At 34.5% G+C, this 14,200-nt stretch overlaps 1 protein-coding gene across 8 annotated transcripts in view; it reads left to right on the top strand.

Moving 5' to 3' along the window:
• Positions 1-14,200, top strand: part of THOC2 (THO complex subunit 2) — a 103,561-nt gene that overhangs the window by 83,733 nt on the left and 5,628 nt on the right. For 2 of the 8 annotated variants that reach the window (XM_061177836.1, XM_061177835.1), the window contains exons 26-38: positions 696-824; positions 1,186-1,317; positions 1,405-1,589; positions 2,092-2,270; positions 2,518-2,620; positions 3,292-3,722; positions 3,923-3,981; positions 5,489-5,524; positions 10,343-10,480; positions 10,827-10,896; positions 10,979-11,136; positions 13,040-13,116; positions 13,584-13,629. In XM_061177836.1, coding sequence (XP_061033819.1) covers positions 696-824; positions 1,186-1,317; positions 1,405-1,589; positions 2,092-2,270; positions 2,518-2,620; positions 3,292-3,722; positions 3,923-3,981; positions 5,489-5,524; positions 10,343-10,480; positions 10,827-10,896; positions 10,979-11,136; positions 13,040-13,116; positions 13,584-13,611 — 1,725 coding nt within the window. In that variant the 3' untranslated portion in view covers positions 13,612-13,629. Of the gene's footprint in view, positions 1-695; positions 825-1,185; positions 1,318-1,404; positions 1,590-2,091; positions 2,271-2,517; positions 2,621-3,291; positions 3,723-3,922; positions 3,982-5,407; positions 5,525-10,342; positions 10,481-10,826; positions 10,897-10,978; positions 11,137-13,039; positions 13,169-13,583; positions 13,630-14,200 lie in introns of those variants that run through there. The other 6 variants (XM_061177832.1, XM_061177829.1, XM_061177837.1 and 3 more) reach the window with 5 other exon arrangements.

Here is a 14,200-nt window from a genome sequence, read left to right as displayed (position 1 = left end):
AGATTGTTGTGAGGAATAAATGAGTCACTATACACAAAAGCACTTTGAGTAGTGCCTGATATATAATAAGCACCCCTAGTTAATCCATTAACTCAACATTTGGGTTTATATGTTTGTCATAATAGGTAGAACTCTCTTCTCCATTTTTAACCTTCACCCCCTCAGGAAACAACGAAAAAGCTTACACTTTTGCACATATATAAAAGCAGGGATGCTTTTCAATATGGTCACATTCACAGATTTTTGCATCTGGCTTTTTTCATAATAATAAATAGCTGCATTTTGTGGTTTAAAAACATGATGTATGTTACAGCCTCTCAGCTGCCTATTTCTAGTTTCTATCAGCCTCGCCTCTGCTTACTGTCCCCTTAACCCCAGTAATATCTATGGCTAAGTCTTTGTTAAAGAAGTTATGTTGTAATAATAATGATAGTTTTTTTCTTCCCTCATTGTAAATCAGCTTTCTTTATAAAAGTGGTTTTTTTGTTGTTATTGTTGCTTTATGAATGTGCTATTTCCTCACAAAAGCCAGAATCTTTAAAGGTCTCTGGAATTGTGAATATAAAAGGGGAAGATGCATTTTGACTAAACTTACCTGTTTAGTTTATTATGATTTGCTATTACATGATCTTTTAATATTTTGAACTAATTTTGACCTTGATTTGTTTTTATTTTTCACACATTGTTTTCTGTAGGTTTTCTCTGATATAATTTACACAGTTGCAAGCTGTACTGAAAATGAAGCTAGTCGATATGGGAGATTCCTTTGCTGCATGTTAGAGACTGTGACCAGGTGGCACAGTGATAGAGCCACATATGAAAAGGTATGACAAATACTCTTACCTTTTACCCATTTACCATGTATATAATGACCGCTTCCAGTAAGCTCTGGGTTCAGTTTTAAAAGGGAAGCTGAGTTTAAGATTCAGTTGTAAAACAATGTATAAAATTTAAGCACAATTCATTCATTATTAAAAAAAGCTATATTTTTATCCTATCTCAAACTGACATTTCAAATTAATGTCATTGAATAAGGTGAATCTTTCTGTGAAAACTACCTATCATTCAAAATACACATTATGTTTTCACATGGAATCATTAATCTAGTCTACTTAAGTTTCAGCTTCCGCTATTTTGGAGGACAGAATTTTTCTTTAAAAGTGACAGCCTATTTTTTGCCCTTAGGAATGTGGAAATTATCCAGGATTTCTTACTATATTACGGGCAACTGGTTTTGATGGTGGAAATAAAGCTGATCAATTAGACTATGAAAATTTTCGACACGTTGTACATAAATGGCATTACAAACTAACCAAGGTAAGAAAAAATTGTATTTCTCAAAGGTGATTTTTTCTCTTCATACTTATACTTTTTTAATAACAGATCTTAAAATGTTTGTTGTAGGCATCGGTACATTGCCTTGAAACAGGCGAATATACTCACATCAGGAATATCTTGATTGTGCTAACAAAAATACTTCCTTGGTACCCAAAAGTTTTGAATCTGGGTCAGGCTTTGGAAAGAAGAGTGCATAAAATCTGCCAAGAGGAAAAAGAGAAGAGGCCAGATCTATATGCATTGGCTATGGGGTAACACAATTATACTTTAATGTGATTTATGAGACTAGATTACAGAAGGATTCTGAAGACTTTAAAATGTCTTACAGTGTTGAAGTTTATCTTCTGCCTTACTTCAGGAGATTATGGGAGATTATGCGATCATGTTCCCACAGGCTGGTGAGAGTTGTCACTTCTGATTATCAGCTTCCGGTCTATACTGGATGATAGTTTCAAAAATCATATATAGTATATCCTGGTTTGGAGGAAATGTAATTTTATCATCAGTTGAGTTATCAAATCTTCAATAGTGGAAAAAAGGCATTTTAGTTGAAGGATTAGTTTACATTGAAATTTTTAAGAAAGCATCTAGGTTCTCTTATAAAGACATTCAAGAACTTACTGAAAATTAATATTTTTTATTCTCTGGAATCAAGTAGCAGAGTGAATAACTTGCTAATTTTATTCTTTTAAACCCCATGTTTGTGCCTTTTGATTTGTATTTGTATATTTAAACACTTTGTGCGACTTTCAGCTACTCTGGGCAGTTGAAAAGTAGAAAGTCATACATGATACCTGAAAATGAGTTTCATCACAAAGACCCCCCTCCGAGGAATGCAGTTGCCAGTATACAAAATGGGCCTGGCGGTGGGCCTTCTTCATCGTCAGTAGGAAGTGCATCTAAATCGGATGAAAGCAGTACCGAGGAGACTGGTATGCTTATTTGTAGAAATTTATAAGTAATACATTTTGTTTCAGCAAACTGAAATGTTTTGTATCACATGACAAGTGAAGTGCTGGCTTAGTGTTACTTTATTATTCCCTAAGTAGGAGTATGTAACTGTCAAGAAGTGATCAGCCCTTTGTTTCTTTCTGTCTAGTCTCTATAATCATTTTGCTGTGCAATTGTAGCTTATTTACGTCTAGGGGCTTGTCAAATAAAACCTTACCTTTATTTCAGATAAATCAAGGGAGAGATCTCAGTGTGGTGTGAAAGCAGTTAATAAAGCTTCTAGTGCCACACCAAAAGGGAATTCAAGCAATGGAAATAGTGGCTCTAACAGGTAGGAACACTGTGCTGTATGTCAAAATTCTGAATTCTTATATGATTAAGCAACCTCATTAGACATGAATGACAGAGGGTGATAGATGAATACTATGGAAGTCATTTTTGTTGGACTTAGAAATTTTGTCTATACTGCTATTTTGATGATGTGCTTACCATTCTCATGTTTCGTATAATGCTGAGACTGACTTTGTTTCCTCTGCTGGGATATGCAGGGGAATGTATGTGGTGAAGTTAAAAAAAATTTTAGGATTGAGTGTTTGCTGTGTACAATCTGGGTAAGAATAATTAACATGAGAGAAGCCTACTAATTTAGACCAGTGAGCCATCCAGCCAAGTAATCCAGTTCCTGATCGTAGCACCCTTGGTTGGCTTATGGGATAGTTTTTGGTTGTTACTTTGTAATCCTCAAAGGTTATGAACATGTACAATAAAAGGGCCTAACATCACTTTAATTATTCTTTTTTAATCTGCTATTTGTGAATTTGGTTATTATTTACTGGATAAAGAAGTACTTCCTTTTTACTTGTCTTAAAGTTGTCCTTTAGTTTTTAAAGGGCTACTCATAGTTCTAGAATTTTTGAAGTCAGTAAGAAACGCTTTATGATTTATAACATTGAATATATTTTATGACCATTTGTCTTAAAACGTCATGTTTTTATTCTTAAGCAGCAAAGCTGTTAAAGAAAATGACAAAGAAAAAGGGAAAGAGAAAGAAAAAGAGAAAAAAGAAAAGACTCCAGCTACTACTCCAGAGGCCCGAGTACTTGGTAAAGATGGTAAAGAAAAACCGAAGGAAGAACGGCCAAGTAAAGATGAAAAAGCAAGAGAGACGAAGGAAAGAACACCTAAGTCTGACAAAGAGAAAGAAAAATTCAAGAAGGAAGAAAAAGCTAAAGATGAGAAATTCAAGACCACTGTCCCCAATGTAGAATCAAAGTCAACTCAAGAAAAGGAAAGAGAGAAGGAGCCATCCAGAGAAAGAGATATAGCAAAGGAAATGAAATCAAAGGAAAATGTTAAAGGAGGAGAGAAAACACCAGTTTCTGGGTCCTTGAAGTCACCTGTTCCCCGATCAGATATTGCAGAGCCTGAAAGGGGCAAGTTTGATTTATATTTGTTTACCTTTGGTTGTTGTAATATAAAGTTGGTTCTTGTCTTGTTATTATGGCAAGTTATCTAGGGACTTTAGTAGGGGGAACTAATACTTGATAACCTTAGAAGTTGGTGATTTTTTTTTAAGTGTGTGGGAAAAAGTGGAAGCATACCTTATTGTGACTATTTCTTTTCATCCCAACAGAACAAAAACGTCGCAAAATTGATACCCACCCTTCTCCATCACATTCCTCAACAGTAAAGGTTAGTATAGCCTGAGGAAGGCAGCGTCCATGTTAGGCTCACCTGTTTGGAATACGTGTCCTGACTTCCTTCAAGTCTTGTGCCAAGTATTCACTGGAGCCACTGGAGGTTTTATATTGCATTAGAAAATGAATTTTTTACATATTGGTGGACTGATATTTTTTTCCTATTGAGTATTTTTCTTATAAAAATATTAAAACTTCAAGGACCTAGCACTAATTTTGTAGTGTTTCAAAGTGCAAGAGAAATTTTACCCAGAAGTGCCTCACTGCTTTAAGCAGTCTTTTTTGGAGTGCAATGGTAGCTACAAGCAAATGAATCTTTTCAGCAGAATGAAGCCTATTTTTCGGCATAAATATTGAAGAATATATAGCACTGAAGACTTCCTGGATGATACAGGATAAACAAGATACCTCTGAATTCATCAAGCTTCTTGATGAGCATCATACCGATGTGTGCCTTCTAAGAAGGAGTCTTGAAAGGAGTTCCATTTTAAAGTCTCCTTGGTGATCAGTTCTCCTGTAGTTGTGTATATTCAGTGAGCATGCAGCTTCTGTTGTATCTTCCCTTGGAGGTTTGTTTATACCCATTGGGTTCCCAACAAGTTGAACCTTGCGTTACGATAAAAGCAGATGTGGCATCCAATCCTACCACCCAGCAAAGAGAAACCCCAGGCATTCAACTGCAGCACAAAATCGTGGGTGTAGCCTTCTTGAAGACTCAGGGTAGCCATTCCTTGCTCCATATTTAATTTTAATTCTAAACTCATCTAATTTCATGGAATCTTTGAATTTGCAGTACGTTGAACTTTTAAACCTGTGAGTTAACTAATTCTTCATCAAGAGCACTGTGGTTGAATACCGTAATTGATTTCATTTTCTTTCTTTTTTTTAAATGCTTTTTTTTTTTTTTTTGTGGGAGGTATGAGATTCATCGTTAGAGGCACTTTGCAAAAAAAAAAGTGATTACTCTTTTATAAATACATTTTGTTTTCTTGTTAATGTAATGCCACTGAGTTTTCTGGCTAGGATAAAATGTGTATATATTTATGGTGGAGTCACAAGTAAAGGAAAATTTGAAACCTCCCTATTAAAGAAAAACTATGAAAATATAAGGCAATATTGTTCTTCCACAGTGATCTCCACTATTTTAAACTTTTTGTGGAGAAAAAATATTTTGCTTTCTTAAGCCTCTTACCATTATCTGTAGTTTAAATAGTGTTATGAAAAATGTGGCATTGACATTTATTTTAAAATTCTGAGCAGAGAAAGATTTTTGTTTGTTACAATGAGTACATATAATTTAGTTTTTTTTTAAACATTACAATTCCATTACATAGTTTTGCTTTTGTTTTTTACTGTTGATATTCATATAACAATGACATCACGAGATTTATCCTCACAAGAAGTAGCTGGTTTATTTCCAGGTTACAGCCATACTTCCCAAAGTTCCTCTGGGTTCTGAGAACTATGCCAGCTCACCTGTCATCTCCATTCATTTTCTACAGGACAGTCTCATCGAACTCAAGGAGTCTTCAGCAAAGGTTTGAGTCTTTTAAAATCATCATGCCTAAGTAAAACAAAGAAAAATTCTTTACTTCATTTATTTAGTAGGTACCCTCACCCTAGTAAATTCAGTAAGCTAGTGGAATAACCTTTAAAAATACCTATCACAAACTGAAACAATGGATGACAATGGTCCCTTTTAATGAAATTGTTATAAAATGTGTGTAATGTGGCAACCTTTTTATAATCTCTCCTTGCTGTTATGCATTATCCTTTTATGCTTCAAAATCTGAAAGTAAGTTTAAGATTTGAGGAAGGAGTTGTTGGTTTCTTTTGAGGAGTAGGCTTATTTAATTTCTCAAAACAAATCTGTCAGGCTGTTTTCTAACTTTTTTAGATAACCCAAAAAGCCAAAAAATATATCTGATGCATTCACATAACTGTTCTAAAAACTGAGCCCATCTCAACCCATAAAAGTCTTTATATCACCTCTGCTGAGCTACCTTTTTGGTAGTTGTAGCATATTATCAAGAAATATGGTTAATGTAAACTAATCATTCTCCTGGAGGGGAATACTCAACTTGATGGTTGTGTTTACATGTCAGTATTAATTCTTGCCTATTACTCTACTTTCTCGAGTATTCTGCTACTAAAAATAATGTGCAGTTTGTGTATCTTATTACAGAGTTCATTCATTTCATGGTTATAGTTGAATTGTCCAATGTTCATGTTATTTTGTCTTTATTATTATAAAATTTGTACCCTGTTTCACTTTGATTTTCTACTTTGCCTCCTCTTATATCTGCTAAGTATGATTCCTTACTGGTGGACCAGTAAAAAATGATATTTTGAAACCAAGCCAGTTGACAGTACTAACTGCTTTTAGAACTATTAGCTTTGTAATGAAATGTCTGTGGCTATTGGGCAAGTAAGCACTAATTTTTAACAGCTTAGATTAGCTAATGTGCCTGTGTCCTAAAATTGTAGCATTGTTTTTAGAATATACTGTATTAATCAAAAGAGAATCAGTTGTACTGTGAATGCTTTCTTTTAAGGTAAAACTTTTTATTTGCTAAGTTGAATATGTATTCCAGTATAGTAGGTTTTCATAACCAGAGTGGGATTGTGTATGTATGTCAGTCTTAACCATCAGTGGCTTGTGTGGACTATTTTAAATTCATGGGTTAACAATGTTACCTTGTGAATATTTATTTCCTGAAACATATTTTGAAGCAGTTGAAAACCTGCTGTTATAGTTAACTGGATTTTCTAAGCAATGATGAAGATTATGATTCCTTACATTTGTGAAAGCCTTTTGAAAATAAAACATATGAGATAAACATATGTTATCTCATTTCATACTCATCACAGTGCTGTGAGGTAGGTAGGGCAGGTGGCAGTGTCTTTTTTAACAAATAAGAGACTAAAGTTCTTGATCTTTTCCCAGTGGCATATAACTTGTTAGTACCAAAACTTGGACTAAAATTAAGGTTCCTCAAGTGTTCGTACCACAATGAAAACAAAAACTGCAAAAAAAAATATGGTTCCTTGATTCTTAGCACCCATTTCAATAGTAGTTGAAAGGATTCTTAACTTCTTTCGTGTGTTTGTCGTATTTTTTAAATTATAGTGATCCCCCCGCCCCACTTAAAAAGATGGTGATTTTGTGGGCATTTAAAATTCAATAGATTTATTCCACATTCAACCAGAAAATTTTGAAAATGGCATATGAATACCCTTGTAAAAATTGCAACTCATACCACTTTTCAGATCCGTAGTGCTTAGTATGGTACCTGGCAATATGATTAGGTATTCAGTAAATATTTGAAATGAACTCTTATGCCTTTGGACTTGGTAAAGCATCCAAAGTTTACTGGTCTGCATAGTAGTTGATGTTGATTTTTTGTGTGTCTAAGAAAGTTTAATAGCATATGAATGTCTTAGAAAAAAAATTTCACTGGACTTTGAGTGCTCTCTAAAATTAATGATCTATAATTTAAACTTTCTGTGGTAGCTTTTACTTTTTAGAGGATTTGAAAGGTATGTGTCTATTTTTTCAGGTTACTTTGTCATCGTACATATAAAAATGTTTCCCTGCTCTAGTTTGACCTTTTAGTTATACTTTGCCCCTAGGATCCTCTTTTTTACTAAACTAGTTACTATTTTCACTTTGTAATACACATGGACTTGGCTTTTCAAGTGGGATTCTAGTTTAGTATTCAAATCTTTTCTGTCAGTTCACCTTCTACCCCCAGTTTTGAGTTGGCGTATTTATAGTTTTGGCTAGTTGTGTTTTCACCTGGCAATCTTAGCAGTTACATTTGATAAAGTATGAAAAGCATGCTCCTTTAAACCAAGCTTCTCTGTAATTTCAGAGGGCAGCAATAACCACCTCAAAATAAAATTCAGCTTTTAATTCTGTTCATCATCTTAAAACAAGGATTTACAACCAACCAAACGTGAGCCTACATGTGAGGCCATCTTTATATATTGTAGCCTTAAAAGGGTCAGTGTGGCAGTGGTCTCTTAAACAGATTTTGAAGATCAGTCAAATTGTTTTTTTGGATCTAATGATCTCAATGTCAAGGATAAAAGCCAATAAAAAACAGGATCCAGTAGTATCAGGAATAAAAGCAAATTAAAAAAACCCCAAATCCAACAACGCTACATGCAGATCAGTTTAACAAATCATTAATTTTATTCATCAAACATGTATTGAGTACTCACTATGTGTACAAGACACTAGGAAGTGTGTAAAAGTAGAAAAGGCACATTAGCTCCCCTACCATCCTGTAAACTATGTTATGGACAAAAATAAATGACATGAAATTAATTGGGAATTCCTGCCACAAAGAAAGGTTAATATAAAATAATATAAGAGTTCACTGGACAGTGATTTGTGGAGTTGAGGGAATGTTGAACTGCTGATGGCTTTCGAGCTGTCTTTGAAGGCAAAGTAGGAGTTTAAGAGATTAAGATAAAAATGAGCAACCGTTCTGGTGAAGAGAACTGCTGGGAAGTACAGGGTGTTAGGGAGCAGCGGTAGCCACAGCCTAGAGTACATTGGGTTACTCCATAGTAGGGTAGAATTGTGCAAAGATTGTGAAGAGCTTGGAATACCCAAGCTAAGGAATATGCATTTTATTCCATAGGCAATGAGAGACTGTATGTTTTTGTGGAAAAGAGTATTGTGATCAGAACTATTCTTAGAAGGGTAGAAAGAAGGAATAGAATTGGTACATTTCTAAACTAAGAATTTCTAGGATTCCCAATTCCTTGCAATACAGAATTCAAGTTAGGTACACTTAAAAACTTCATTCTTGTGGAGGGGTGTGTGTGTGTGTGTGTATGTGTGTGCACGTGCTTATTTGTAATCACAAACAAAAAAATTTTTTTACTGGAAGAATTAAGCAATACTTCCCTAAGATAAGTCTTCTTTGAGTATTGTAATAACATATTACTTTCTTTGTCTTGTCAGTTTCATAAATAGTATTGACTTAAGATGTGAATAAACCTCACAATTAGAAAATATTAAAGTGTCATTTAGGGCATATACCCGGCAAGAGTACCTTTTGGACAAGCACTTTATGATTGTTTCTCATTCTCTTGCTCTTTGTTATTAATAAACATTTTGTCTATTTCAGTTGATCATCAACTTTTAAACATTGAAATTTTAAAGAATCTACTTATGCATTGCTATGGCAGTATTTCTGAGCAAACTGAATTGAAAATATTTGGTGGTGTTAAAAAAACAAGTGTTAATTTAATTCTCAAACTGATGGCTGTCTTTTTTCATGTATTCCTTTGAATACCAAAGGATTTCTTTGTGTAAAAATATTTGACTTTTGACTCACTGTTCTTTTCATTCCCAAGTTACATCTAGAATTGTGTAGTTATGTAATGAGTTATATTCAGTATTCTGCTGCCTAATATTTTTAATGTCTTAAGTTAAACGTAAGCTTGTAGCACAGTTATAAATGCCGTAAGGTTAGGTGTCTGATTATTTCCTTAATATTTTGTTTTAGAATGGATTTCCATATTTACAACTTGCATAAATAAGGTTACCTCTTAATTATTTAGAATTAGCATATCCTTGATCTTTGGCTGTTTTATTGTCTATGGGCCTTTCATTGGAGAAGGAATAGGCGAAAGAGAATATTGGTTCATCATTTTTCAGTCTGAGTTGTTTTATCAACCTCAACTGACAATATGGCTTTCTGAGCTATTTAGAACCAGTAAGACAAATCTTACAATCAGTTGTGATTATTTGACAGAAATTGGAGCGCTTTCAGAAGTAGAGAATATGCAGCCTTTACTATAACAGTAATTTAGGATAATCTATGCATGGTATACACTGAGGCAGAAAAGACTTATTAGTAAAGTCAAGGCTAGGTTTTATTTTATACTTTTGCTCACTGTCATCGATTGCTTATCAGTGGATGGTAAAACTATTTTAAATTTCCATGATTGTGTAGAGGTTTGTATTTTTTTGTTTGTTTGCAGTAGAGAAAGTCCAGTCACTATTTTTCACATATGGACTCTTGTAATAACGGTGGTTATGGGTCTTCACAATAGAGCTATATAAGGAACTGTAGCTTGTGAATTTACTAATAAAGATCTCAGTTGAGGCAGGAATGAACTGGTTGAGTTTAAATGATAATTTTTATAAGGTCAAGAATTGAATTCTTTGCGTAATTTGTGCCATGCTCTTTTATTTTACCTCTCATAATCCAGACAGCTGACCAGTTTTGACTTTGGGTCTACTACCAAATGTCTTTCATTAAATAAACAATCAAGCAAATGATGCCAATACTGGAAAACTAATAATCTTTAGTAATATTGCCTTAATTTAACAGCTCTACATTAATCATACTCCTCCACCACTGTCCAAGAGTAAGGAGAGAGAAATGGACAAGAAAGATTTGGACAAGTCGAGGGAAAGATCCAGAGAAAGAGAAAAAAAAGATGAAAAGGACAGGAAAGAGCGGAAAAGGGTTTGTAATTTTTTAAAAACTAGTTTGGAAAGCTCATTATCATGTACGGTAGTGTGTTTGTTGCCTTTTTTAAAGTACTAGTTTGTTGCATGACAGTCTATTATTTAGTGTTTTAACTGGTATTTTCACCCTAAAGTGTGTTTGAATCTTCTACAGTAATAAGGATCTTCAGCCTAATAATCTCTACCAGCTCTGCTTGTCTTTCATGTCATTTTACCAAGTATGTGAAAGCACCGCAGATATTCTCCAATGCTAGTTACTAGCTATTCTCTTCTTGTATAAAAGTAATACTTTAAAACAAAAACAAAAACTCTTGATCAATGTAGTTCACAATTCTTGGTTCTAGGATCACTCAAACAATGACCGAGAAGTGCCACCGGACTTAACCAAGAGGCGGAAAGAGGAAAATGGAACAAGTAGGTAGACTTATTAATACTTCCCAAGCAGTCATCAAACTGAATTGGAAAAGGCTTTCATGATTTTCTTTTATAATTTTAGTGGGGGTTTCAAAACACAAAAGTGAGAGTCCGTGTGAGTCTCCTTATCCAAATGAGAAAGACAAGGAAAAAAATAAGTCAAAATCTTCAGGCAAAGAAAAAGGCGGTGACTCATTTAAATCTGAAAAAATGGATAAAATCTCCTCTGGTGGCAAAAAGGTAAATTACAAGAACAAAAAGAACAATATACTTTTTCTTAGAAAATCACCCATTAGAAAATTTAGCAAATACTGAGGTTTTTTTGTAGTCAAGTAGTCTTTTGTTTATTATTTGGGGGCAGGAAGAGGAGGCTTTGGGGGAGGGCAGGTTATCTTGGAAAACTTGAGCCAGTTCAGTCCCAAATTACTGGGAGGGTGGAATTAGTTTACCTCAGAAATTCCTTTCCTCTCCATTCCACTCCCAGCTACTTCTTTTCATTGAGTTTCAGCCTTTCTTTTCGTGTTTTCTTTTTTCTCTGACAACAGTTCTTTTAGTTTCTCTTCGTGCATGAGGTTAAAATATGGTCACATGTATTCTCCCTGATCATCACACCATTGTAAAGTCTTTATTAATTCTGATTTTTAAACACATTTTTATAGCATTTTCTCCTAATAAACTTATGTGGTCACAACTTGTATTTGGTTTTAAAATTAAGTATAGTGTGCATTCTCTTAGATACTAATGGATGATACTAAGAATACATCTGATGCATCTGCCATAAAGTAAGCAAGCCATTACTAAAGTGTAAAGTGTTTACAGAGCATCATTATGATATATATTCAACATATATGCCATATATTCATAGTTCTTAAAAGCAGTTTTGGAAAATTATAAGGTGATAGTTTTAAAAGGGAGGCTGCTCCTTTTAAATAAGTATTTTTTAAATTGAGGTAAAATTCACATAAAATTAACCATTTAAAAATGTACCATTCAGTGGCATTTAGTATATTTGCAGTGTTTGCACTCATCATCTCTGTCTAGTTCGAGAACATTTTCATCACCCCAAAGGGAAACCACATACTCATTAAGCAGTCATTCTCCATCCCCGCCCCCCCCCCCCGGCAACTACGAATCTGCTTTCTGTCTCTATGGACTTATCAAAAACTTTGGCTATTTCATATAAGTGGAACTGTATTATAATGTGGCCTTTTGTGTCTGACTTCTTTCACTTAGCATAATGTTTTTGAGATTCTTCATGGTGTTACATGTATCAGTACTTCATTTCTTTTCATGGCTAAGTAATATTCCATTGTACGAATATACCACACTTGTTCATCCATTCGTCACTTGATGGACTTTTGTCTTGTTTTCCACCTTTTGGCTATTGTGAATTGTGCTGCTATGAACATTGGTGTGCTGCTATGAAGTATTTGTTTGAATACCTGTTTTCAATGATCTTGTGTATATACCCAGGAGTGGAATATCTGGGTTATATGGTAATGCTATGTTTAGCTTTTTGAGGAACCGCCAAACTGTTTTCCACAGTGGCTGCACAGTTTACATTTCTACCAGCAATGTATGAGGGTGCCAATTTCCCTACATCCTTGCCAACACTTGTTATTTTCTGTTTCTGTTTTGTTTTATTTTTATTTATTTAGTTTTTATTGTAGCCATCCTAGTGGGTGTAAAGTAGTATCTCACTGTTGTTTTGATTTTGTATTTTCTTAATGACTAATGATGTCGAGCATCTTTTCATGTACTTGTTGGCCATTTGTATATCTTCTTTGGAGAAATCTATTCAGATGCTTTGGCCATTTTTTAATTGGATTGTTTGTCTTTTTGTTGCTCAGTTGTAAGAATTCTTTACGTAGTCTTGATATTAGACACTTATGAGATATATGATATGCAAATATTTTCTCCTGTTCTGTAGGTTGTGTTTTCACTTTCTTGATAGTGTTCTTTGATGCATGAAAGTTTTTACTTTTGATGAAGTCCAGTTTTGTTCTTTTGTTGCTTGTGCTTTTGGTGTCATATTAAATAAGTTTGAAGAAAAATTTATGACTGGTGAGTGATGAAAAGAGATTTTGAGCTGATTTTTATATTTGGTTTTCCCTTCCCCAACTAATTCCACCATTCGTTATAGGAGTCCAGGCATGATAAAGAAAAGATAGAAAAGAAAGAGAAACGGGACAGTTCAGGAGGAAAGGAAGAGAAGAAACAATATCCTTTTCATCTTATTGATGTTTTTAATCAGTATAATGGAAAGCTTTGATACTGGTCTTATTTAGAATTGTACCCTTGTAGTGTGTGGTCTAAATGCCCAAGGACTTACTACCTTTTAAATGGTCTCTCCAGTTAACCCTCTCAAATGTACAAAACGTGGAAATAGGAGACTTGATTGTTTTTTAAACTTCTTTGGTGACTGAGATTGTTTTATGCCACCAAGGGATTTAAAGTCCCTCTGGCTCTACCACTGAGAGGAAGAAAGGGAACAGAGAGTCCCTTGGGCTGGGGGCATGGGGAGTAGCAGGGCAAGATGATGTGGCAGATGAGAAGAGCTGGTAGAGTTTGAGGCTACCAGGCTGGTAAGAGCCAATTAGGCCTGCAAGCTGAGGTATTATACTAAAAGATGAGACAGCATTCTTTTTTTCCCCCCAAAAGTTGTTTTCCCTTAATTTGTCATCTACTCATAAGTCCTCGGACAAGCACAGATAATGAAGACTTTCAATCAAGGTGAGTGTTCTCTCACCTCTTTTCATTTAAAGATAGAAATACAAAATGAGGTCTGATAATGTTGAAGAAACTAGATCCATTTTGCAAGATACAACTAGAGTTTTTCACCTAAATATAATGGTCAGGTCTTTGGGTAAAGATGCGAGACAAGATTCCCGGTTATTTTTAAGCTGTTTTCATTTTAAGCTTGCTGTTAGCTACACCTTTTTTTTTTTTTTTTTTTTTTTAAAGCACCAAGATGTGTTTAAAAACATCTGGCTTTCTCTTCACCACTCATTCCCATCTTCTCTGGATAGTTACTTTTTTAAAGTACCTTGTAGGTGGTGGTGGTATCTGCATTTTACAGGTGAAGAAACTGAGACTCTAAGAGGTTAAGTGGAAGAGGGTGACAGAGATATTAGCTGACACAGCCAATATGCAAACATAGGTCTTCTTGCCCTCCAGTGTTCTCTGATCTTCTTTTTGCCTTTCATGCAGACACGTTATCCAGAGATTTTTTGTTTTAAGTTTCCTGCCTCTCTTTCTACCACTGCCCATGTTTTGCAAAGCCAAAAATATGGTCTGTGCTTTT

This window comes from Eubalaena glacialis, chromosome X (genome assembly GCF_028564815.1).
Source record: "Eubalaena glacialis isolate mEubGla1 chromosome X, mEubGla1.1.hap2.+ XY, whole genome shotgun sequence".
In the NCBI taxonomy this organism is placed as follows: domain Eukaryota; kingdom Metazoa; phylum Chordata; class Mammalia; order Artiodactyla; family Balaenidae; genus Eubalaena; species Eubalaena glacialis.
This window is presented reverse-complemented; position numbering and strand designations above follow the sequence as displayed.